Genomic DNA, 26316 nt, shown 5'->3' on the forward strand with positions numbered 1-26316 from the left:
TCTTGGAGTCTCTGATAGCCACATGGACGTTGTCTTTAAGCTGTTCGGCTTAAGCTCCACCTTGCGTGGGATTAAACATCAAAAAGCATTTTCATCTAGACTTTGCTTTTTTGTGCACCTTAACCCTGTAAAGACAACAGCCATTAGTAGTTCTGACACCCAGTTTCCCACCCATTTTATTTCTGTATTAAATTACCAAAATGTCTTTTTTTTTTTAGCATCTGTTAAAAGTAGAAGACAGCCAAAGGATACAAAGTACTAATGATTCCTTTGAAGAAAGATGTCCTCCCACCACTGCAGGACATGAATTTAGATAGTGTGACATGCAGCAGCAAGTACTTTCACTTGCTGCCTGTATGTAGTGAACAGGCACACAAGGGCAAGATGGCTGCTACGAGTCTTTAACCCCTTCTTGGTAACCTGCACAGGCAGTGAGTGAAAGTACTTGTAAATACTGATCTTCTGCCATCTCTGTGTAAGCAGCCAGAGAAAATACTTGTGTAAAGCCTTCTTCCATCTTCTCCATCCAGGGTTTTTCCCTTTCTCTGGGTAAGATGCACAGCTACTGCTTTCTCTATCCTGGTTTTGGACACTGCAGTCCTGTTACCTCCCTCCTGCCAAAGAAATGGGGATCCCTTTCTATGCAGGGTGGCTCAGTAGGAATCAGCAAAGTTTTAGAAGCTAAGAATTTGGAGCAGTTATCACTGTCTTATTGTGAGATAAGGCTGATGGGAAAAGGAGGAATAAGTGTTGGTGGAGTGGTTTGTTTCCATGCACTTGGCTTTCATGGTTGGGTTTGCCAAGAACTGCATTAGACTTAGTTCTGGCTGCTTCTGCAACCCACAGATGGGTGTGTGAAATGCCAGGGCATCAACCTTGTATGCTGTCTTGTTATTTCTGGAATGCATGGGCTGAGAATGGACTCGGGTTTTAGAGGAGGTGCTAGTGACTTCTGCATAGGAATGAGAGTCGTCTGAAAGAACTTCTGTGGAGTTGTAGCCAGAGTGACAACAGAAATACTTCTGCAACTTTATAATCCAAAGGGAAGTAGGTGTTGTCAGAGCCCTCAGTGCTTCCCTCAGCTGTCCAGCCCAGCCTTTGTGCTTTTCTTCTACAGTATGAAAACCCAGGGAAGAGGTTGAGAAGGAAGTTATGGTGTGCAACCATTTTAATGGATTAGGCTATTTTTGTCATTAACGTGAAATGAAATACACAGAACGGCACAAGCAGTAAGGGTGTAAGAACAGCTGTCTCTGTGCAGATCAGTGATTCCACTGGTATCTGGAGCCTGAGCTGCGTGCACAGCAAAGTACAGGAAATGGGGAGTGTGTTTGAACTTCCTTCCCCCTACTCTCCCGGCCTCCAAACACTTCCTGCCCAGGGCCTTTATGGTTTCAGTGTGGTTTCTGCACTTTTAATATCCACAGTGGTTTTTGTTTCTGTGAATGTGTTCAGTCTCCCTAGTTAGATTTGTTAAAATCTATGAAGCGATTTTATTAACACCAAAATGACAGCTGATCTAAAAATGTGGATGACAATGGTTTCAGTATTAGAGAGGTGTTTTTATATGTGAAGGAACCACCCTGGCCTTGTTATTTTCCAGAGTAATAACAAGTAATGGTAATTGTTATTGCCAAAGCACTGGTCATTGGGAAACTCCAGTTTCCTTTTTTTTAGAAATTTCTCATTTTTCCATTATTTTCACCTGAGACTGTAATGTCCCTGAATATTCACAACTCCAGCTGATTTTCACTGCAGAGGTGGGAGATTTTTGTCCGCATTTTGGGTGCTAAATTATGATCGCTGGCATCCAGGCCACATTTTTTCTAAGTCTTGAGTGAAATGAGCTGAAAGCTGGGGATTTGGTCCCATTTCCACAGATACTGAGCTCAGCAAGCCTTTGATAGAGATGTTGTGATGGAGCATCACAGAATAAAATAGCTAAAACTGTCTTCTCTTTCTAGTGCTTCTGTGTAAGTGTCACTTTTACAAAGAAGTTTTGTCTGTAAGTTAACAGTCTCCCTAGTAATTCATAGTTAATTACTTAAGATTCATTCAATTGACTTAATATTTTGTCAGTGAAGATTTGATTTTCAGTCTCATCATTATGGTGGCTTTAGCCCCCTCATGGGTCACTGGATACCCTTAACTTAGGTGGTAGTCCTGGCTGACAAGGGATGTTGACATCTAGGTGGAAATCTGTGAGCTTTTCAGTATAGAGTCCACTTTCTGAAATTGCTTTAGTGGCGAATTGTTCAGGATAAGGACATGCAAGGACCATGGCTTTGTGTCTCTGAAATGGGAGACATGGTGACAACAGAAACCTGCACAATTTAGCCAAGAGCATGACTAAGAAGGCTTCCTGAAAAGAGTGATGGGCTGTATTTGGGGTGACACCAGGATAGTGGCTACAATACCAACTTCACCTAGCAGAGGACTCCAAGTCAGGAAGGCAGGTGACAGCAGGGAAGACGTGCACAAAAATGTTTCCATTAGTCAGAAAGAGTCAGGAACATGTGGAAAGGGCTGAGAACTGCTGGCCTGGACAATGATAAAACCATGAAGAAGCTCAGAGAGACCGTGAAGGAAAGCAGGTGCATTTCCAGTTGTACACCATCCCCAGAACCTCCACTTCCATGCAATTCAGAGATGATGACGAGAGGTTTAAAAACACATTCAAAGACAACCTGTCCTCCCTGTGCTGGCCCAAGCGCATCACCTTTCTTGGGGAGAACAGAAAAAACTGACACCAACCCCAGGCACAAACTCCTGTCCCAATAAGTGATTTGATCCAGCAGATGGAAACTTGACAGAGTCCCCCCTTCTACAGTTCTGTGTGAGGGCAGAGGGGACTTGACTTGCTTGAGCAGGCAGTGGTGTGAACCTGTTGGCAGCACAGATCTCTGCCAGGAGGAGGGGACTAGAGAAAGAAGCAATATCATGTTTTCTTGGCAATGTCCCCTCTTCCTCCTACGCCAGAGGCAAAGGTTAAAGGACCAGCCCTAGGATGTGGTTCTACAAAACTGCTTGTATCCTCCCTGTTTTGCCTACATCCTTCTGATCACACTAGTGCATGGAGCAGCACTTACCCCAAGACCACACAGCCAGTACATCAAGCAGGAGGGATCATAACAAGAAGTAGAACAGTCAAACCAGGGATGAAGAAATCTCCTCTCATACAATGTGGCCTCTGCATCATTGCCTTTCTTACCTCCAACTGACCAGCCATGGGGTGGGTTGAATTTCTCAATATTCAGTCATGTTTCCTTAGCTCAGCTCTCTGGGTAGTATTGGCTCTTATTCCCACTGCAGATCACATCTGGAGATTTTTTTTAAATATCCCTTTTGGGCTATGGAAACCACAATAAGTGGTGGCATCTGGTCTGTAGACCCTATCAGCAGAGAGCTGCTGTCAACTCCATTTAGAGGAGCAGTAATACTCTGGAGTGCTTCCCATATTTAAGTGGATGATCTTGAAGCACTGTGAAAATGACAAATGAAAGCTCAGCATCTCTCTTGAGAATATGTTCTGTATGGTGGGAGGTGGTGTGATCAAGAAGATAATAATCCAATTGTGAGCTCTGCTACTAACTTTGGACACATCCCATTGCCTCTCTGTGCCCCAGCATGGTCCCTTTTCCGTGTTACTCAACCAGGAACAGTTTGAGCAGGAGCAGCTTTTGGAAAGGGTGGTTTTCAGCAGTGGCACATCATCTTCAAGAGTTTTCTTGCTCATTAACCTGTGCCTTCCCTCCCATGGGTTTGCCCAGCTGAACTGTTCATACTTTACCCAACTCAATGAAATATAGATGAAATTATCTGTCTGAGAATACATGAGGGAGGGTTTTTAAACCCATATAATTTCAAGACTGATTTTAGATCATGGCCACACAGACAGTTACAGAAACATGGGGACAGTTACAGAAACATGGGGACAGGAGGGAGGAAGGAGACAGGAACCTCTTAAGCCAGGCCAGGCCAGGCCAGTACCATGGTGGGACCGCAGCCTTGCTGTGTGCCTGTGCTGCTCTTACTGCCACCTTGTAAAGTGCTACAGACTGCTCTGTGACAGCAGTGGTGTTGGTATCCCCTTTCTATAGGCTGGGGAGCAGAGACCTGGAGGGGGACAACAAAAAGCAAATGCCAGGAGCCTGCTGTTGGCACTGTTGCCATTGCTGCACAGCCACGAGTAAACTCCTTTTAACTGGTTGTGTCAGCAGGGGCCTGGAAACATAAATGGAAGAAGATGAAAAAGCATCATCTGGAGAGATGCAAACCAACTTTTTTGGCCTGACAACAGAGCCAGTTTGTGTTCTGGGAGATTTGTTCCCTCTTCAGCGATTTCAGTATTGGCTGATGGTTTGTTATTGGAGCCAACTGTCATTCACTGCAAGGAGAATGCCCATCTGTCTCATGTGTTTGCTTGTAGTTGACACTGTTGGAATTGCACATTAGCAGTATGACCTATCAGCTTAAGTTCACAAGTGAAGCCTTTAAGAAGCAGGTTTTTCTCATAGGAGATTTTTGTTAAGCATAAAATACATGCATAACCTGAAATATGTTCCAGACACTGGCTTCCTGTATATACAAGCATCCATATCCAGTCCTCACAACCTTTCTTTTCAAAGGAATCCAAGTCCATAAAAACTAAGTAAACCCAAAATAAAAAAAAAAAATATTCTTCCCAACAGGCTTCATTATGCATGGCAATAAGATGTCTTAGAGAGCCTGTTAAAAAAATGTATCACAAATAGTATCACAAACGACAGCCTGTCAACTACTCTGTCAAGTCAGTGGTTTTGCACCAGACTGTGTCTGTCTGGAGAGTGGTGTTGTCTACAGAGGGGGGGACGTGGGGTTGGACAGGCTGCCTGTATCAGCCAGGCCAGGCCCTTGTTAGCACTAGACAGCCATGAATGAGGGCATCCCAGAACTGCCAAGTGAGAGCAATAGACACTGCCAATCTTTTCAGGTCTCTTAAGTGTACCCAAAGGCCTGATCCTGAGTTCACTGAAAGTAGTTAGTATCTTTCCAGTGATTTTAATGGGCTTGGGATCATATGAGATGAAAAACAGAGGGAATACTCCTTTAATCCTCTAATCCCTTCAAAGTATTATGGTTTATAGCAGGTGATTTTCTTCCAGATGAGCAATATGGTTTCTGTGTTGGCAGCATCTCCTTAAATAGCAGCAAATATGGATGTGGCCTACTTAGAAAGGAGTGTTTCTGGTCCCTATGGAGAACCTCATGTTTTATGGACACAAAAATGCCCTGTGAACAGCCGAGACTTGATAACCCAGAATGATGCTGGCACAAGTACAGTTACCCAATTTGTGCTGTCTTAACTGAGCTGTGCTTAGAGCCCCTGAAACACAGGCACAGCCATCCATGCTGACCAGTCACAATCCCTGCCTGCACTTTCCCTGAACTGTTGCAGGTTGTTGTTTGAACCTGGGCTTGCTGCTCAGTCTCATCTGTGTCAGGAACGGCAGGAGAACTGCATCCGTGATGTTCAATGGAGTCTGCTTCTTCCCTTGCAGCTGCAATGCTGAGACTGCTGCCAAATCCCCCTCCAAGGGGCAGTGTGATCTGAGGGAAGCTGATCTCCCACCTCTGGAGGACAGCCAGCAGCCCACAGCGATGTCCATGTCAACAGAGACCTGGGAGGACAAGTCAAGCAATGAGACATCCAGTGACACTCCACCTGCAGGGAATGTAAGAGAGAGGAATTCCCCTCTCACACATGGGTTTAGGATTTTTTCTTTGTTAGAAGCTCTGAAGGATCCCTTCATTGTAGGAACCAGGCAGGCTGGGAGACAGCAATCTGATACCAACTCCCATGAGTGATTAAACTTAGAAGCATTAGAAGATTTTTTTATTACACTTAATGAAACAGGAGTGAGATTTTTGCCCCTGCCTATGTACCTCTGCATTTCATGCCGGGAGTTCAGCAATAAACCCTTCATGGCTTCCAGTGTGTCTGGGGGTTCAGACAGATTCCCTCCTAGTGCTCCCTTGGGCAAGCTGCTGGTGCAGGTGGGGCACGGAGGCTGGAGTTCCTGACCCTGCAGTGCTGAAACCTTCACAGAGCAGCTGCAGGTGAGCTCAGGTCGCTGAGCACAGACCCATAGCCAGAGCTGTGCTGTTGACTTGTTCATGGTTATTTGACAACCACCTCGGAGCCACTGTACTCAGAGCTACAAAACAGCAAAGGGAGAGGGGTTCTTGCTTGTTAGGGCTGAACAAGACAGAGGGACTTGGGGGAACAGATTTTTTAATGATCATGTAGCAGAGCTACATTTACAATCCCACTGCTGAGGAGTTTCCTTTTCTCTCCTTTGGCAGCTGAAGTCCAGTGTCTGCAAAAACAGGTGCTGCTTTCACCACAGCCTTGTTCCAAACCCTTTCTTGCCTTTCTTGCAGACCTCCAGTCCTGGCTGTCGCCGATCCAGCTCCGACATCGTCCATGAGAGCACGGATGGTGCCAAGGCCCAGCGGGAGTGCCGGCTGCGGCCGCACTTCAGTGACCCGATGCCGACAGACTCGGTGAAGAGGAAGCAGCTGGAGCTGAAGATCGCGGCTGCAGCGCGGCAGCACGCACAGAAGCGCCGGCAGGAGCGAGACTACGGTACACACACTGCATGCTCGGTGGCTCGTGGGCCACATGCTGAGCCCTGCTGTGCTGCTGTAAATGTGGAGTAACTCTACAAACTGGGCGGGGGGAAGCATCCTGAGTTGTACCCAGGTGTGCAGGAAATCAGGGTCTACTCTGCTCTGTCCCTTTCTGGTAGATGGCAGGGGAAGGGGCAGCCCAAATGAGTTCACAGGTATGGGCAGTGCAGAGATGACAGATCCCAGACTTCACCTGGGAGCCATTTACTTCTGACTCTCACCAGTCTCAGCAGCAAAACAGGGTGGGGAGACAGCTCACAGCACTGCTTCACCAGATCCAGCCTGTCCCCCCAGGGTTCCTGCCATTCATGGCTGTGCCAGCACAAGTTCCTCAGGTGAGCACTGTGCAGCTGGCAGTGCCTGTAACAATTTGTGTCTGTTCTCAGGTCCAGTGGTAGCAAAAGCCAACCTTGGCCATGGTGGCAGCTTTGATGAGACCCGACGCACTCCACGGGGCTCCCTCCGCTCCAGACATCACTGGAGCAATGTCAGCAGTCTGAGCACAGACAGCGGGATCGTTGGTGTGAACGATGCCCGGGATGACCTGGATCCCGCTGAGGCCACCCGGACCAAGTCAGCAGATGTGGAGAGGGCAGATAGTGGCATTGGCCAGATGCCAGCCAGGAAGTGGAGGAACAGGGCATCTGAAACGCTGAGCTCCCTGCAGGCCTGGGAAGCCCACCGTCCCTGCACCGACTGTGGAGAAAGGGACCTCTCAGTGGAGACAGATGTTCAGAACTGCAACCAGAGGCGGGCTGACCTCTGCGAGAAGTGCCACAAGCACAGGACGGAGCGCAAGGAGTCTGTGCTGGAGTTTGTCAACACAGAGGCCAGCTATGGAGAGGACCTGCGCATCATCAAAGAGGAGTTCTACCTCCCAATGCAGGCGGCTGGGCTGCTGAGCCAGGAGCAGCTCCAGGGCATCTTCAGCAACATCCAGGAGCTCATTGACCTCAATGAGAACTTTCTGGAGATACTTCAAGAAGAGATTGATCAGGCCTTTGACCAGGTATGATGCTGCATCTGCTCTCTAAAGGGGCCAGACCAGGCAGACTGGAATAGGTTTTGTATTAGTGAGGCAGCATAGGTGGAGGAGAGGAACAGGAGGTAGGACTCCTGGGTTATGATCCGCTATCAGCTATCTAGTCCCTTGCTCCCTCAGCTATTCTGATTTCAGTAGCCTTGTGCCAGGTCACAGCTGCTGGACTCACTGTGCTGTGATGATGCCACTGCCATCAGCAGTCTTGCTCATTTATCCCATTATCGGGTCTTAATGGCCCCATTATCAAAGTTAGTTTTAGGCCAGTTAGCCTGGATGCTGGTAAGAATGTGACCATGGGGGCACAGAGCTCAGCTTGCTCTGTCTCTCAGGCTGTGCTCTTGCAGCCCTGAGCTGACTGGCTTCGTGCTGGCTTGGCTGTGTTTGCCTTGGATTGAGGTTTACTGCAGCTTGGCTCTAGGCTGGCTGTGGGGCCAGGCAGTGCAGGCTGCTCCCTGCTCTATAGCTCTGTGTATGGCTGCTTCTGCTGATGCACCCTGCCTTCCACAAGGAGCTTTCCTGCCCCACCAGCATGGTGGTTAGAGGGCAGAGAAATAGAAATGAGGCTGTGGGGCCACAATGCACCCTCTTGACTAGAAGGCTCACTCTGGCCTTTGAGCCCTTGCTCTGATGAGCTGGCTGAGCCCACAAGAGGAGAGAAGACAGCTCTTTGTGTGTGGAAGAGCAAGTAGTTAGACCAGCTTTCCTTCCCCTCTCCAGGCACTGATTCCCCCTGGAACTGTAGGAACTGCCTTTTGACCAGGAAGGGTGAGCCCAGCTCCACCTTAGGTCTGGTGCTCAGCAGATCCTGCGGCAGGTTCATGCTGATAGGACTGAAGGTGGGCCCCGTGGCTGTGCCTCTCCTGAGCTAACTGAGCAGGGCTCTATTGCATACTTGCAGGGGGACGATGACCTGATGACCGTGTGCATCGGAGAAATATTCCTGGAATTCGTAAACATGCTGCCAGCCTTCCAGACCTACTGTCTTCAGCAGTCCTCTTCTGTGAATATGCTCAACGCACTGGAGAAGGAGAAGGAGTTGCTCAGGTGAGAAGGGGGATGAGCATATTCATCCAGGCTCTGGGGACAGAAAGGCAGCAGGCTGAGGGTGAAGCCTTTGCCAGCCCATCCAGGTCAAAGTTTGATGCTAATGTTCTTTAGTTACCACTGCTCCCTCTTGGGGTGAGGACAGTAATTTATTCTCAAAAAATACTCAGTCCTTGGTATCTCCACTAAGGCAACCAGCTGGTCCCCAGCTGTACTTTGTGTTTTGTGGTAGCAGTGTCTGCCCACTGCCCACTGCACTGAACTGTCACCAAATAATACTCAGCTGAGAACAGCTCTCAGTCCCTGTTCTGGAGCCCAGGCTGGATTTCCACTGCAGAAAGCCACTTTGTGGCACACATGACTTGAATTTGGTTCCCATTCCTAGCCTTGGTCTAATGGGCAATGTCAGGCGAGTCATTTCTCTTTCCACTGCTCAGCCAAATTCTTATTTAATATGCTTTGTAATCTAATGGTGAAAGACATTACAAATTAATGCAATCTGATATAAACTGATGTATCTGCCTCATGTTTACATCAGTGGGTACCAGAGAAAGATCACACCCTTGCTATTTTATTATTTAATAGAAGACTGTTAGGATATTGTGTGCAAGTGTCCCAGGCACCTCATCAGGATTCTGCAGCTGAGCACAGCTGCAGAAATGGTTGTTAGTCTTTGAGAAGACAGAATTCACAAGGTTGCTGAAAATGAGAGGGCTGCAGTGCCCAGCAGCTGTCAGCATCACACTGTTCATTGGCATTTGAGATTGCAGGATTCATCCTGTCTTCTTAAATCCCTGCAGAATATTCCTCGATGTCTCCCAGAATGACAACACAGCACTGCGGCGGATGAACTTGAGGTCCTTCCTGATGGCCCCTCTGCAAAGGGTCACCAAGTACCCGCTGCTGCTCAGCAGAATCATCAAGGCCACCACCGAGTACCACCCAGACCACAGCAGCCTGCGGGAGGCCAAGAGCCGCATCGAGTCCCACCTGGAGCACATCAACATGAAAACCAAGCAGGAGGGGAACACGTGGACCCTCCGATCCTTTCGCCAGGACAGCAAGAAGAAGAGGGAAGTCATCAACATCGAGATGAGAGAAACTGCCCTCAAAACTGTCGGCTGGCTGCGGGAAGAAACGCGGTTTGTGATGGAGGGGTCTCTGCAGCTGGCCCAGCCCCCCGACGGCCAGTGGGTGAAGAAAGGCAGCAAGACCCTGAAGTTCCAGAACATGCAGGTCCTCCTCCTGGTGAATATGAAGCGTGTGTCTGAGTCCAGCCTGGAATCAGCCGAGCCAGGGCCTGTGAAGGATGCAGTGCTGGTACTCATCAGGGACAAAAATAACGGGAAGTTCCATTTGCTCAGGGAGCCCTTGAGACTGAGTAATTGCATCGTCTCCACTGATCCCGACTGCGACGACACCTTTGAACTCATTGAGATCAGGCGGGAGGCGTTTGTGTTCCGGGACAGCGACCGGGCACGGACTCACCACTGGTTCAGGCAGATCAGGCGCTACTCCAGGGAGCTGGGCTCCTGGAAGAAGCGGCGGAACGCGCTGCCCAACATCATGATCAGCACTCCTCACACCAGGCCCTGAGCCTGCAGGGGTGTTGCCACATGCAAAGACCATCAAGAGCCCCAGTGGCCTCAACTTGCTCCATGGACAACTCGAGGAGGAGCCTGGTCCCCGAAGACTCTTAATAGCACTGGAAGCAAACACCACAGGTGCTGGTCTCCAGCCTCTGGACTCACAATAATTTGTGGCTCATGTACATACAGAGATGGGCTCTCCTCGAGGAGATCTCTGAAGGATAATAGTTTAACTTGTTAATATTGCACTGCAGGAGAATGATGTATGATGCTTGCCATTGCATGGATCGTGTTGAAAGCCAGTCTTGACAGTAAGAGAGGTTTCCACTATTGACTGTATTTCATCAGCATTAGGTAAAGTCAGGGTACTCAGCAAAATTAGGTGCAGTATTATGCAACAGAGGATGAAACCTGGAAAAAATTATGTTTTCCACCACTACTCCTAAGGACTGTGTTTCATTATTCACCTCTGTATATTCAGTCAAAATGCTTGTTTAAAAAGAAAGGCCTTTCATCTTTAATCCAAATCAAGTAGGTATCAATTTGCTCAAATTCAGCTGCATGCACACAGCAAAAAAAAAAAAAAAGAAAAAGAAAAAAAAGAGCAAACATGAGTACAAGGAGTTCTTGCTCTCTGACATATACACCCCACATATGTGTAGAACCTGTGGAAGAGCAGCACACCCCCCAGTGAGAGTCTGTTATTTAACTGACTTAGGGACTGGAACATAATGCTGCATCTGAAATATCTCAGAAGTATATGTAAATACAGCGCTGCTACCACTGATAGTGAATTTAAGAGTTTGCAATTATTTAAATGATGTAATCTAGTGTATTTCAAAATGTAATTGAAAGGAACAATTTACATTGTACTGTAGAGTAACATAAAAAGTTTTAATAATTATGTTTCAATTACTTTAGGTGGGTATTTTTAAAAATATTTGTATTCTGGAGTCTTTTTTTCACTTAGTATGGGTTGCATTCAGATGAGCAATGTGCCTACGGCTGCTCTGTGATCCCCTGAACAGAATTCAGGGCTACTCCAGATGAGACTGGGAGAATGGTACAAATCTGCTACTCAGATTCTCACTAGACAGCAACAGAGGGGCACAAACCCTTTTGCTCTGGAGCCAAAACTGAGGCCACAGAGAACTCTCCCATAAGGTCCAGCCTCTCTCAGTTCCTCAGCAGGGAAATGACTCGAAGCTGAACAATGGTAAAAAGGCAAACAGGGTTTAACCTTTTCAGCCTGACATTACCACTGACCACTGCTTTGCAAAATGTCACGCTGTGACTTACACAGCAAAGGCCAGATTTCAGCCTGGAGGCTAAATTAAAGGAGCCTAAATTTTGGTCCACAGATCTGGGAGGACAGCCTGTAAATGTTCTTTCAGGCCCACAGGGTAAAGACAAAGCCAATCCATATTATTCACTACCAACAAAATATTTTTGTTACAGGCTTTTATTTCACAGGAGGATTCACACAAGTACATTTGTGTATTTCTCCAGAGATCAACCAGCATCAAAGGACACCAATGAAGGCAGACAGAAGCCATCTTCACAAAGGTAGCTCTAGTCTTGTAAAGGCACCACTGACCCAGCACCTGAGCAAGCCTCAAACTGTGTCCAGTGCTTTGTCCTCTGGCCACAGCTGCCAGGGCTTGTTGCACTGCTCTGGGCACTGCGGCAGACACCAGTGACACGTGCCTACTGGCTGTATTTTCTCTTGTTCTGCACCACCCAGCATGTTAGTGTTTCATCTTGTCCTTGAGGAAATGGGAAGATTTGCATCAGCTGAAGGGTACCCAAGACATGAGCGTGGCCGCACACAGCTGAGCTCTGTAGCGAACAATAGCTGTCTAAATGATTGTCAGGGCAGCAGCCTGGCTCCCTCAGGTGAGCTGGAATTCCCTCAAGTGCTTTCTAATCACTAGACAATAAACTGTTTGTTCCCCCAAAATATGCATTGAGCGGCCAGTGAAGAGCACGAGACATTGCTTTTAGTTTGTCATTTGTTTTTCACAGAGACAGATGCCTGAGCAGAGCAGCTGCTGGAGGAAGATTTCTCTTGTGCTGTCGTGACAGATCTCATCTAAGAGCCTTCAAGCCCCATTCACCTCACATGCAAAAAGCAACAGCTTGTAGCACCTTTGTCTTCTCTCCCAAGACGACAATGGCACAGCCACCTTCTCTTCCTTTCTCTGAGGCACCTCTGACAAGGGAAGGTGTAGGTACAGTAACAGCCTAATTTATCCAAACAGCAAGTGGCTTTCACAGCCACACAAAGCTGCCGCTTGCTGGAAAGTTTTCAATTACTTTCCAGCACAGTGATTTTCTCCACATCAATTCATGCTCAAGACCACCAGTGGACCGTTTGTACAGTCATATCTTTAAATCAAGATACCTTCAGCCAGCCTGGCTGTTCAAAAAGGTTAGAGAACAATAAGTGTACGTAAAAGGTCTGATATTTAGCATCAATCTTATGTTTGGCTGATTGTTCACTTTGTCAGATTCAGGGTTTTTCTAGGTATCACAGGAAGCACCTGCCTGCCAGGCTCCTGTAATCATGGCCTATTTCCTCTGAACCAGACAAACTCTCCCCAGAAGAAGGTCCATGAATAATCACCAGGTACTGAGTTATGAGCAGGCCATGTACTTGGTGCTGCAGCCCTGTTCTAAAAATCCTGTGGCCAGGGAACAGTAACTACAAGCCCTTTGATCTGGGACAGCTATGGGAAGCAACAGTGGGATTGCTGAACCTGTCAGACTACACAGAGGTTGTGCTTCCAACATACGCTGCTTTCATGTACCCGGTGTGTGCAGCTGCTCACCTGCCTGTAAATTACGGGTGTTGAAAGGGGACACGAGCAGGGAACAATCCCTGTGGCCCTGTGAGTGCCTGTGGTGTGGGGTGAGGCAGCACAGGCAAGGAGTGTCAGCACACTGACAAGGCAATAGATTTCCATAATCCTCAGGCACTTTTCTGAACTAGATGATCCCTCTCCTGGGAAGTTCCAGGTCTTTCAGTATCACGTGTACACATCTTGGCAGCCATGGAGATTAGTTGTGCTGTATTTTTCCATTTCTGATTAACAAACTGACAAAATGCTATTATAACCCAGGGTACTTGGGAACAGGGTTGTCTGCAAGCCAAGAAAGCAATTATTTGTTCCAAGCTGGCCATCCTAGGTCTCTGTAATATTTTTATGCCTCTCATTGTCATGACTGACAATACTAAGATTACTTTTCAAGACTCCTGCCCACTGAACTTTCCCAGCTAGTACAAGCAGGCCTTTCTGGAAGTACCCCTTATCAGGGGAAAAAAGAGAAATTTGGTTACTCCCTTGATTTATCGGAACTCATAAATGACCTTTAAAAATAATTTAGTATAAGCCTTACTGGTCATTTACCAGGAAAACAACAAAAGACAGTCTTTATTTTTAGAGTCCGTGTAGTTTTAAGCTCTAAAGGCAGACACACAAGACAACAAAACACTGGATTAGGAGCCCCCTATGAGCTTAGCCAAGGAAAGACAGAATAGCTCCTTTATGAGTCACAAGGCTGGGTGGGAAAGCCTGAAAAAAACACTTGGAGATGAAGAGCAAAAACTTCAGAGGGCAGACACTTCTGCTTTAATGAATAGAGATCCTCTCCTTTATGGTGTCCTTGTACTTTCCTGGCTGTCCTTAACAGAAGTGCAGATGGGGAAGGGGCACTCGGTGTGAGTCTCCACTATTTGATCAAGAACACATCAGAAAGGGAGAACCAGCTTTGGTCTGGCAGCAGGTAGTTGTCATTGGAGACTGAGAGATTGACCTCAGCATACCCCAAATCCTGAAGAAAGCTCTGAGATCATCTCAGATCTCCTCACTTTGCTGCATGTGAATTATAATGCAGCAGAAGTCCCAGAATTTTTTTTCCCCCCAGCAGGAGATTCTGGTGAATCTTGCACTGTCTTGCTTGTCCCTGACATGTTCAAAGGTAAAATAGTTTAAATCTTCTAGCACCATGCCAAAGATCCTTTCAGAGCTCATGGAAGAGGCAGCTGTAATGACTCTCATTTTGTGATGTCAGCTGTGTCTCCTCTTACATGTGTGCTGGGGAACTGGGTAAGATTTAGCTGGAGCTAGGCTGACATTCTCTGACTTGAAACTGGAAAAACCTGGAACCAAAACCAATGGAGGAAACTGTCCTCCCAGAAATCAGATAAATATTCAAAGTTCTCACTGTCATTGTTGAGTGACCTGTCACTACAGTGGAGTATGAAGGAGCAAAATGTCTTACTGATCAGGCAGATGGAGGAACTGCCTTATTTCTCACATGCTGCTGCAGAGGACAAATCTGACCAGACATAGGTACAAGCAATGAAGAAATAAGGAAGTTTTTACAGTAACACTGCACAGTCAAAAACTCCAGGCAAGCCCTAAGGGCGCTCATTAGAAAAGAATATACCTCCCTTGGGAAGCCGAAGGTGATCCCCTAAGGGAAGCCTTTCTACAACATGATGGAAAATTTGAGTGATAGGAACAGAGTTCCTGTTCTTCAGCAGAGATGGAAGAACACTTTGGGGCAATCAGAACATAGGCAGAGCATCCATCCAGCACTGATCTCTGCCCAGGCTTGACTGGGAGCAGTTACACAGCTGGAAAAGATTTGGAAAGCTGGCATTAGGCTCTAGATCCATTAGAAAGGATTAACATAATAATAATAATTTGCAAATCTCCAGCTCAAATCCTGCCCCAGTGTGATCTCCATCAGTGCAGGCTTTGCATCCCTGAGAAATTATCTCAGCTGCAATTGAGAAGACCCAGTCTGCAAACAGCCCTCTCAGGGAAGGTCCTCTGCATGGAATCAGGCAAAGGATTTGTTGGCAGTGGAGGCCCAGGTAGTTTGAACTATTCCCTCCTAGGGCAGGAACTTCCCTTGCAGTGCCAGAGTCACATCCCTGGGAGGATCTGCATCAAGCATCTCTCTGGGTGCTGTGGGCAGGGCAGATGGGAGCAGCATGCCTGGAGATCACAGTAAGGTCACAGAACAGATCTCATGACTGGTGCTGGGAGTAACCAAACCATGCAAAGAGCACAAGGCCTTTATAGCCCTGGACTGTTTCACAAGGGCTGAAGTCTCTTTTTCTTCCCTTAAGGCTTTCTGCAGTCCCTGCTGAAGTCTCCAACAGGCTGTGGTGATTGTCAGACTTGACAGCAGCCTGTGAGAGCTGCACAGGGCCCTGGAAGCAGCCAGCTGGCTCTCCCTGTGGGGCTGGGAGCCAGCAGACTTCCAGGGGAGCAGAGCACCTTGCAGAGCTCAGGCTCTTACATTTTCCCCAGGTTAGATGTTTGTATACCCAGAGTGGGAACGTGCAGGTGGACAAGCACTCAGACAAGGAGTGTATTCCTCCTTTCAAGAAAGGGCTGGTTCTCCTAGGGCAGGGCAAGCCCCCACTGCTGACCAACCAATGCAAACCAGAAGTGCCAGTTTGAAGGGACAATAAACAGGCAGTGAAGCCTGCAAGGAGATACCTGTCTTACCTAACTCATGCCTGACCCACAATATGCAGACAGGAGATACAAACCAGACAGGACTCTTCCTTTTGAAATCAAAACACTCATTTCACGGCACTCCGTGAATTCAGCAGGGAAGAGGCTCTGAACAACCCCTACACACTCTTTAGCAGAGCTGCACCACAGCATCCAGTAACAGTACTTGAACAAGAGAAGATGGACTGTGGATGGGTGATGGGTCAGCATCCACAGACAGACCTCCAGAGTTATCTGCATTCACTTTCTGCTCCCCTTAATTGCCTTGGTGTGTAATGACCTTGCAGGCTGAAAAATCTGGGTGAGGCTCTGTAGCTCACTCACTTTGCAGTGAAATGAAATTATTTACCCAGAGAGAAAATCCTTGGCAATCCTGCCAAAACAGGAAGCAGTTAAATTACTGCAAGAAAAATCAAACCATTTACCACGTAGTGTTACAGCTCAGAGAATACTGAAAGCTGGTGCTGCAGGGAGAGGAAGAAGCCTCCCTCCACACACTGGCACAGCATGGAGTGGGGACTGTGTGATGCACCAGGTCAGGAGCAAACACTGCTGAAAAATAAAGATGGTTTCTAACAAGTGCCACTTTAAAGAGGAGGCTGGACTGGCTCCAGTTAATCAATTCCAGCAGGCAGAGCCCAGTTCAAGAGCCAGCCCCAGGGTCTATTGTGCATCCTGCTCACCCCAGCTTCCCGAACTGTTTCAGGTCAGCACTTTCATTGATCTGCTGGGCTTGAACAGGCAGGGCTATAAATAAAGAGCCATTAATCAACTATTTAAGTACCCTTTTTACTGAAATAAAGAAAACCCACAAAAATGACCTCAAGATGGGAAAAATCCAAATAAACAAGTTAGTGAATACAAAGATGATCCAAGAGAGCGCTCCCGGGAACACACTTGAGGAGGCTGAAGTGGCTCAGGGAACAGCCGTGCTGGGTGTTGAGTCAGACTCCCAGTGCTCCTGCGCTGACTCATTCCCCTCCCAGCTGCCACCACACGCTGCTCAGTCCATTCGGCACCAACAGGAGTCACTTGCTCAGAGTTCAAGTGCATCTGATTCACCACGAGCCATCCAGCTTCTGCAGTCCATTGCCATTCCCTGCTCCTATTTCCCCTGGGAAAGGGAAATGTCAAAGAGACACCCCCTTCCCTACTCAAGTCCTTCTGAGTTTTCCCTTCTTACCTCGGCTCCCAGCTCTGGGACAGGAACACAACTTACCGTTTAGGATCAGAGTAATGTGCAGAGGAAGCTACAAAAGCATCCCCATCTTCCCCTGCTGCTGCCTAGGGAGAAAGGTAGTGGTTTTCTTTTCCCTTCTCCAGACCCAGGCTGAGAATGAGTTGTGTAGCCTGGCTCTTGTAAAAAATGCTTTTCCAGAGGATGATGCTAGGCTCTCCCAAGAACTAGAACAGGAAAGAATTAGGTGTTTGTTAAACACCCTCTAAGAACACAACACTGTCTCTTTCTTGGGCACTTGCTCTTCACAGAGCCTTAGACAGAAGGATCCCACACCTTGCACCTCTGTCAGCCCTAAGTAAGAGCCTTGCTCTTGCAGTTGTCCCTCCCATGGTACCTGCCCCTGTGGCACAGCACTGCTCCATCTGGGATCTAGTGAAAAGCTGCGTTAGGCATACAGGATCCCGTGTCAGGAAGCAGACTTGCTGCATGACCAAGTGCAACTGGGGCACCGGGGACACAAGTCAGTGCAAAGCCTTAACCAGCAGCTGTGCTGCCACATGGCCTCACATCCCAGTCCCACATGCCAGGAGTCCTCTAACCTAAGACACACCACACTGATGCTCAGGAAACCCTTTTCTATTCCCCTTTTTTATTCCCCTTCTCTATTCTGCTCCCACGAATTTCCTGTGTGACATTGAACTGCAAGCTGTGTCTGCACAGCCTTAGGGTGTTGGTTTATCCCTCATCTCTGCTTTTGGCAGTAAAACTGGCTTAAGCTCCTTCCTTCCTCCCATGTCCACAGTGCTGAGGAATGAGCAAACACTGGCACAGGGCAAGAACAAAGAAATACTTTAAAAGCTGTTACATTGCCATGGGGCTCAGGAAGTTACACCCTCATTTTCTTCAGCTGTGAAAGGGGAATATTACAATCTCCTCATGTTAAGTGACATAAGACACGAAGGATGAGGACAAACAGGAAAGATTATGAGATGCTCTGAAGATAATCTTGCCACCTCTTGGATTGGTAAAGATACACTCCATAGCTCTCCTATTTTACTTGGTGAAATTGCTCAAAATTAAAAAAAAATTTTAAAAAAAGCCTATGAAATGTGCTGCAGCTTGACTTTGCACTTGGCAGTGTTAGGAGTGCGCCAGTGAACAGCTACAGCCAAGGGGAGGAACTCCATTATTGCCCAAAGACAGCTGAAGGATGAACTGCAATGCTGGTATTTCAGAACAGGCTCCCAGCAAGGGAAGCAAACAACAGCAGATGATCAGACAACAGGCAGAGGTACCAAGTGGCCAAAATCAAAGAACAGCTTTTATTGGCCATAATAACCAAGAAACCATTTTCTTCCAATAAACAAAACAACCCCCTAATTCAAACAGTGGTAAATCTTCACTAAGAAACCGAAACACCAACAAACCCCACATAAACTTAACTGTTCCTGTTCATCCTCTGAAGTATTCCTCCTCCTCCTAAAGAAGTTAGCTGTTCTCCTTAACCCTCCTGCACCACCAGAAGTAGGAGAATGGCAAAACTCAGTCATTTAGGACAAGAGAACAAGCACATGGGGAGGCATGAGTCTGTCCACTTGAACACATTAAAGAGGCTGTTGGTGTTTGCAAACATCTTACATACAATTACTGGAAGTAGTAAGTTCTGTGTTTCTTGAGATACAAGCATTTTACTACACAAACTATAGTTTTATGTTTGGTTTTTTTTTAATTCCAGGATAACAGGTACAGTTGTGGCCTGTACAGCTTGTTACAACTCAGACACCACTGCAGTTTATCAGTTTACACTTCTCTTTTCAGAAAACTTGGAAGCTAAAAAAACATAAAAATTGGTTACACTGAGTTCTCAAGGCAAATCATCATTTAAAACTCTGCATTTACTCATGCCAGTAAAACAAATGCCAGTAAAACAAACACCAGAGAAAGCAGGTGTCTAAAAAAACCCTGCTCTCCCTGATAACTGAAATCTTTATGGAAAGAAAATAAAAAAAAGAGAGAGAGGGGATGGGAGATATGGCAGGGTGCAAGACACCAGTTCCAATGGAGGAATTCTCAGGAGTATTTTCACTAATTTCTCAATTAAAGGAGATACATTAACAGAAACCATTAAAAAAGAGATCTGGTTCATAAACAGTTATGCAATTTTTTTCAACTTATGTAAGTGAAAATTTAAGAAACAAAAAGGCAAAAAAAAAATCAGTGTCTTAAAAAAATCTGATATTTACATACTGTGTTTCTTAAAAGATTCCACGTGTCTGCACTGAGCTGTGTGCTGTGCACACATCTCTGAGGGCGTGTGAGCAGAGACAGCCACAGCACTTCCCAGCCAGAGCAGGGAAGAACACTACAGAACTAATGGGAATCTCAGCTCATGGGAGTTACTAACTACTATTGTTGCTGTGCAGAGAACGGCACCGTGTGTTTGACAGAGGAATTCCACTGGAAACAGAGTCTCCTGTCCTAACCTAGACATGATTTTACAAAACATCTAATGCCTGTACTACACCTTTTGTAAGAAAATAGAGAGCAGCTTTGAGCTGCAGTTCTTCTAAACTACTGTAGGAAGGCTTCTCTAGGTACTTCCTAAATTGGCAACCATCTGAGGTAATCGACGATGCTGTTCAAACGAGCATCCTTCACTTCTCTCCGCCTCCACCAACTGTTGCCTCCTTATTGAGTCCTCTGATCGACAAGTCATAAACCACTTCCTCAATTTTCTTGACATCGTATTTGAGGCCATCGTAGCGTTTCCTCAGGGAGTCATTCTTCAGGTTGAGGAGGCGGAAGCCAGAATCCAGCTCGTTGATAAAGGCTGAGATGCGGAGAGGGCGGGAATAGTCCCCAGCTGTGACACTGTTCACTGCCAGCCTGGCCTTCGAGAGGAAACACCGGAGAACATCAGCACAGCACCCCCCCACGTCACATCACTGTCCCCATCAGTTACTGTACCAAATGAACCACTTGTGTTCCAGGCAGTCAGATTATTTGTACTTAGATCTACCTCTTTGCTGACCATAGTTCTGCATTTTCAATCAAATGACTAATGTAAATCTTAAAAGTATCGCTGAGGAACATGCAGAGAACCATCTTGCTACAAGTCCAGATCAAGGTGTTGTGTATCATAACTTCCACGAACAACCCAGGAAAGCTAAAAAAACACATTGCTTTTGTTTTTAAGGTCAGTTTCAAACCAAATACGTGCACAAGTATCTTTCTTACCAGCTCACTGGCCAGAGTTAATATGCCAGAAAGATAATCTTCAATGTCCAGGTGAAAACCCCGTTCTCGATCAGCTTCAACTGAGACAAAAACAGAGCAGTGATGAGGTGGTGCTGAGCACGAGCAAACCCAGCCACCTTAAATTGCATTTGTTTACTGGAGCTAATTTGAAATATCAAATTTATGAAATATTATTACAAAATAAAAGTCAGCCTTTTCCTGTATGTGATGTAATTACAGCCTCTCCTCAGTTCTCGATTCAGCATCTTGTACATCCTCAACTGTACCTCCAACAGGGTAACTCGATTTACATCTATATACAAGATGTATTTTCCTTACTTTTTTTCAAATCTTTTGCTCTGTGAAGATACAATTATTTTATGACAAAGAATTTAATCTGTTTTATGCACTTTTTAAATACCAAAAGCAAGAATTCAGAGAAACAAGCTCTCATCTTTGTGTTATTCTTTTGGTGCATTTACACACTTTGAATGAATGACTTTCACTGATGAAGAACTTATTAACAAATGAATACTTTTGTTAACGTTAGGTTTGCCAATTTCCGTCTTCTGAGAATTCGTTGTTTATATAATGAAATCAAATACCAGATAAACTCTGGAACCGATTTCCCGGGAAGAAATGAAGTTCTGCCATTTCCCTGTACCTCTGAAAGCTACAATGTCTAAAAGGTCACAAGCTCTTTCTCTTCAGTTACAACATTAACTTACTCCCAAGTATTTCTGCAACAGCTTCTCGGGTCACCAATGTCTCTGACTCCAGGTAGACTACGAATGCTGCCAGGAACACCAGCCGCTGCAGCACAAACCTCCAGTGCTCATGAAACCTGCAGAAGAAACACCAGATCAGGGTATAAATAATTAATGTTTATTAATGGAACGTTAGACAACAAGCACACATTATGTGTGTGTTTTCTGCCTTTCTGCAGTGCATTTTGCAGTATTTTTGGTTTATCAAAATGACACCAGCCAAAAGGCATCTCCTTGGTACTCCAGAACTCCACACCCAGGTTACCACGCCGGATGCTGACATCTGCTCGCCCCTCTCACACGCCTCCTCAGCTCCCACAGTTTTCCAGGTTGTGTTGCCCACAGACAGCCAGGGCTTTCCCTCCCACCCTCCCTCAGCAGATCTGAGCTGACAAGATTCTTATTCTTTGAAATGTTCTTGCCAGGCACTGTCCCCTTCTGGCAGCAGCAGAACACAAAGGTGACAACTTCATTTAATGTCTGCAGAACCAAAGAGCCATTTCATGACAGATTTAGAGCTCTGCTTGCAGAAACGCCCCAAACCGAACAACTTAACTGAAATTAATGGAGCAGCAAATGCCCTGCTCCCAGATACAAGGGCAGCTCCAGCAGAACACCAACTTGTTAAGTTTCCCTTTTTATTTTTTAAGAAAGTTTCTAGAAAAATAGTTCAATATTGAGTATTTTTAGTGAAAAGGTATAGCGTTTGAGCAAAAGCATTTTTTATCTATGCTGGTAAAAACCTTACACTTGTCTACCACAATGTACTTTTCAAAGAGAAAGAAGCATTCAGCCCATAAACCTTTACATTGTTATTCCAAAGCAATGATGACACATGCCCAAGCAATTCCCATATATATCTGTGTCTGGCTGTGTGTGATCCTGCACACCTGTAATACTGATCAGCAGGAAACTTGGTCTTCAAAGACTCCATCTGTGTCCTCACTGTACCAAAGTGCTCACGAGCCTTCTGACACTTCTTTGGGACTGAAAAAGAAACAGCCCAGCATTCAGGGAATGAATACATTCAGGAAATGGAAATTTGACAGGCAACAGCAGTTTGTAAAGAGTTTTCCAGTGCAGACAACACTATTTATGCTTCTTTCTTGTCCAAGATAGGTTACTGACACTTGGAATCAATCTGAGAAGTATTCCTGGTCATGGTCACACCATGAGCCACAGAGGTAAAGCAGAAAGACTCCAGAATTCCAGGCTGTCTGACCTGCTCTGGGCATTTGTTTTGAACTTGAGCCAAGATGTCCCAGCAACAGCCAGACCCCAAGCAATGGAACAGCGCTGCACACAGCAGCTGGCCCCAAAGGAAACGCACACACCCCCCAAGCACTGCTGCCAGACAACTCTCACAGTCAAAGGAAAAGCAACTTTTCTTTCTCCACATTAAAATCTTATCCTGTTTTTTTCTAATCCATCTGAGTTTGGTTACATGAGGTGCAACATCCCTTCAGGAAACTGCATTTCCTGCTTTTTACGATGTATTTGAAGAGCCTGGGTTTCAGCCTGTCCAGAGTTACAGCTCTGCAGAGGAACGATCTCTTGTTCCTGTAGTAGCCACTGCCACCTCCCGTTTGCCGACAGAGTTACAGCCCCGCTGCACCTGCAGTGCCAGCGACCGACCAAAGGGCTCAAACCACAGCTTCACTGCAGCCCTTTCACAGATCCTGGTCATGAGCCAAAAAAGGCCAAAGATCAACCTGATAGGCCCTCCTGCATCTTCATGTACAGAAGCCAGGATTATTCACAGAACCTAGATCTAAAAGCTGTGATGGTTTTTACCAAATAAGACGCTTAAGTGTGATTATAAAACTTCTTTCACTTAACAAAACATAATTTCTGTTTAAAAAAACAAAGGGAGGGAGAATAAATGCAAAAAAATAAAGAGCTTCAGGAGGCAGAATGTGGATGTGCTCCATGTGGCAGCCAGGATGAAAGAGCTGTGTGAGGCTCACAGAGCTACAGGGTTGCCTCAGTCGTGTGAGCCATCACGTGGCTGTGGGGACAGAGTAAGGAACACGTTCACATTTGGCTTCTGCCAAAGGAACCTGTGACAAAAATAAACAATCCTTACTGTAAAGGCTCAGAAAATGCCCAGTGACACACACAACCCCCAAATTCAAACTGTCCTCACACGTCCTCAGGTATCGCCTCTGATGTTCTGCTGTTGTGAGAGCAAAGACACTGAGTTGGCTCTCAGGCTCCGGAGGCCCTGCCTGTCACCCTGACTGGTATCAACAGCAGGATGCAGCACACGCTGCCCTGCCCAGCCTTCTCAGCAGTTCTCCAACTCCATTTGGGACAAGGAGCCAAGGAAGCCTGTGCAAGATGACATTTTCAAAGCCACTGCCTGGTATGAAAAGCTGTCCTCCATCAAACTTCCAATTATCCCGTGGTTCTGCTAACAGAGCTCAGCCCACACCCCTTACCCTTCTCTCTGGTAGGACAGATTCGTCAGCCCAGAGCAAACCCTTTCCCTGTTCCCACTGGCTCTCTGTTGTCTCCTTGAGTTTTCATCACTCCCTCTATTGAGGATGCAGGAATAAACAAAGGATCAACCAGGAGGCTGCAGGAAGAAGTAAATCATCTCCCACTTACAGTGGCACAAGGAGTGAGGAACGACTGGGAAAACAGCTCTAGCTGCAATTCAGGGCAACACAGCTACAGCTGTTACTCTGTCACCTGTGAACTTCAAGTAATTAACAGTATTTTTAGCTTTTAATTATTAGTTTATATGGTTTATTCTCATTTAAGATTTTTCTAGTTCAATATAGTTTATTAATAGTGTTAATAATTTTCCTTACATCTTGGAATAAATAAGGCCAAAAAAATCTTTATGTCACAAAGTACAGCCAGAACTCTGTTGCAATAAGAAAAATCTTCTTTCATAGTTCCAGGAATCATTATTTATCCCCTTTTACTCTACTAAGGAAGAATCATTCTAGTTTCTTAGTAAAAATGCTGTACTGCATCAAACAATGAGATGCTGTAGGAAGCCAAACATACATTTAAGGTACTACAGTGCAGAACTAAAACCATTATCAATCAAAGTGTAGTCTGAATACGTGACAACTGACAGGTGCTATTTATCCCCCAACAATGCTTCTGTTTATTTGCACTACATTATTATGCTTTAAACCTTTATTAATCTAAACGTTTCTTAACTTTCTTTACTATGCTTGTAAATATAACTTGATGACAAATTCACAGGTCTGTTATCACAAGTTAACTCCTGACCTATTAAGCATGAACTCATTATTTTTGCAAGAATTATAAGATGAGGCTTTGGGGGTTTTGCTTGGGGATTTTTTTTTGGTTGGTTGGTTTGTTTTGCATTTTTAGCTGGTTTTGTTCTTTGTTTTTTTCCTTTAACTATTCCAAATCTCTTCTCAGACTCCTCAAGTTACAGGACCAGCTCTCTCCAGGAATTAAAAATCAAGTGAAAATACACCAAGTTGAACATGGGCCTCTACTATCAAATGCTTGAAAACGACTCTGAAGTTGTTACCCACACAATGACCAGGGATTTTCCCAGGTTAGAAAACTGAGTGTCTGCTTGTGTAAATAACCCCTCAGCAGCTCTCATTTCCAGCACTGCCAGGTTTCCCAAGCAGATGGAACTTGCACTTGCCCGCACTGTTGCTCATGGCTAAACACAGACCCTCTCCGAGGCCAGAGGAGCCCCAGGCCTCCAGCTCCAGCCCCACTGTGCTGAGGAACCTCTTCAGGCTGAAAACAACCAGTCAGCTCTACACGTGAGCAGAACAGCACCTGGGGAGGCTTGTTCTGTTCCCCTTCACAGGGTGGCGTGCATAAATTCCTTTCAAGAGTTTCCAAAGTCAGAATGGTTGCTTCTTCTCACAAGATATTGACTGGAAAAAACCCAGCTCTTAAATGACATATTTAAGTTTATTCCAGTAGTTTTACCAGTAGGCTGAGAAATGAGGGAACAGAAAGAGCACATCTGACACCTGGGCCTGCAGAGCTGCTCTCCTGGTCTGGAGGAAACGGGCTGGCCCAGAAACATTCTGTCCAACATTCAAAAGCCTGGAACCAGGCTGGTGACAACCCAAACCTCCAAAGATGCAGAACAATTCCTGCTGTCACTCAGACATCAAGGGCAGGTCCTGCTTTTTTGGCCTTTGCAAATTCTTTTCACATTTTGCTGCATTAAGCAAATTTTATACATGCACACAGAATCTGTTTGGCACAAACCAGATTAATGTGTGTTCCCCCCCATCCCAGTCCATCCTGAATACCCCCGAGTGCTCAGGACCACAGCTTTTTGGGGTGTGGGGTGAAGAGATGGAACAGGGACATTGATACAAAGGCCCGACAAGTAATGATAAAACAGTCTATGTGCAAGCCACTTACAGGGAGACCTAAGAGCCAACTCAGCAGCCCAGGACGTGAACACCTGGAAAAGAACACAGTGCTCTGCACCGAGACAGAAAAGCGCCAGGCTAGGGAGGGGAGAAAGGGATAGAACGGTGTTCCCTAAGACTGAACAACAGCTTTACTACTTGTGTGGCTTGAAACCTCCCAGCTGCGCCCTCCTCTTCCCAGCAGCCTCCGGGAAGCCCACACTGGTCTCCTCGGGAGAGCCTGGAAGCTGGAAAAGAGTTCCCAGTACAGGGGACCTCCGTGCTCCGAGGGGCACTCCCGCCCCCCGGCTGTTCCCCGCTGCCCGGGGGCGGCGGCGCGGGACTCACTGTGCTGGAAGCCGGGCCCCTGGTGCACGCCCTGCAGCAGCGTCAGGATCTCCCGCGCCGTCTGCTCCAGCGCCTGCACCACCTTCCGGATCTCCTGCGGGCACAGCGCGCCGTCAGCCGAGGCACAGCCCCGTCCCCTCCCGCGCCCGTCGCGCCCGTCCCGCCCGCCCTGGCACCTCTCGGATATCCTGGTCCTGGCCGAGCGCTCCCTGCAGCGCCGCGAACATCTCGCTCACCGACATGATGCCGCCGCTTCCCGCCCACCGGGCCTTCAGTGCCGCTGGCGCGCGGCTGCCCCACGCACCGCCTGACCGCGCCGCGCCGGGCTGCCCCGAGCACCGCCTGAGCGGCCGGAGCAGCCAGGAATGGGCGAAGGGGCGGCTCCGGAGGGTGCCCAGAGAGGGCTGATGGCCCCAGGGGGGCAGCTGGTCGCCCCCAGGGCGGGAGTTTGTCGCCCCGGCGGCGTCTGTGTTTCAGGCCGCCCTCCCGTGCGAGGAGGCCGGGCCTCGTGGGGCTGCGCGAGG

General features: G+C 46.9%; 2 protein-coding genes across 9 annotated transcripts in view; one reads left to right on the plus strand and one right to left on the minus strand.

Annotated features, from left to right (window-relative positions):
• LOC121670830 (kalirin-like) overlaps window positions 1–19008 on the plus strand; it is a 53386-nt gene extending 34378 nt beyond the window's left edge. For 4 of the 7 annotated variants that reach the window (XM_042041662.1, XM_042041664.1, XM_042041663.1 and 1 more), the window contains 5 exons: window positions 5541–5715; window positions 6424–6628; window positions 7059–7681; window positions 8613–8758; window positions 9559–11267. In XM_042041662.1, the coding sequence (XP_041897596.1) occupies window positions 5541–5715; window positions 6424–6628; window positions 7059–7681; window positions 8613–8758; window positions 9559–10354 (1945 nt within the window). In that variant the 3' untranslated portion in view covers window positions 10355–11267. Of the gene's footprint in view, window positions 1–5540; window positions 5716–6423; window positions 6629–7058; window positions 7682–8612; window positions 8759–9558; window positions 11268–11805; window positions 11914–12091 lie in introns of those variants that run through there. The other 3 variants (XM_042041667.1, XM_042041666.1, XM_042041668.1) reach the window with 3 other exon arrangements.
• Window positions 18368–26103, minus strand: TSN (translin). Of its 2 annotated transcripts, XM_042041671.1 has the most exons (8): window positions 25969–26103; window positions 25793–25886; window positions 25604–25692; window positions 25455–25497; window positions 21959–22055; window positions 21030–21145; window positions 20302–20381; window positions 18368–19955 (listed from the first exon to the last, which is right to left on the minus strand). In XM_042041671.1, the coding sequence occupies exons 1-8, from the start codon at window positions 26032–26034 to the stop codon at window positions 19719–19721; spliced, it is 822 nt and encodes a 273-aa protein (XP_041897605.1). In that variant the 5' UTR covers window positions 26035–26103; the 3' UTR covers window positions 18368–19718. The 2 variants fall into 2 exon arrangements, with proteins under 2 accessions (XP_041897605.1, XP_041897606.1); XM_042041672.1 differs by lacking the exons at window positions 25455–25497; window positions 25604–25692 and having other exon boundaries at window positions 25969–26096.
• Window positions 26104–26316: the final 213 nt, after the last annotated feature.

The sequence above is a fragment of the Corvus kubaryi genome, unplaced genomic scaffold (assembly GCF_017639235.1).
Source record: "Corvus kubaryi isolate FWS band 111438036 unplaced genomic scaffold, C.kubaryi_AGA036_p1.0 37396, whole genome shotgun sequence".
Classification (NCBI taxonomy): domain Eukaryota; kingdom Metazoa; phylum Chordata; class Aves; order Passeriformes; family Corvidae; genus Corvus; species Corvus kubaryi.

What these genes read in the sequence shown, in the direction of transcription:
- TSN (XM_042041671.1), bottom strand. Translation starts at nt 26,034, where the DNA reads ATGTCGGTGAGCGAGATGTTCGCGGCGCTGCAGGGAGCGCTCGGCCAG. An exon ending in AGGACCAGGATATCCGAGAG is followed by an intron (nt 25,887 to 25,968) that starts GTGCCAGGGCGG and finishes CTGTGCCCGCAG; the next exon opens with GAGATCCGGAAGGTGGTGCA. An exon ending in TGTTGCAGAAATACTTGGGA is followed by an intron (nt 20,382 to 21,029) that starts GTAAGTTAATGT and finishes TTTTTGTCTCAG; the next exon opens with TTGAAGCTGATCGAGAACGG.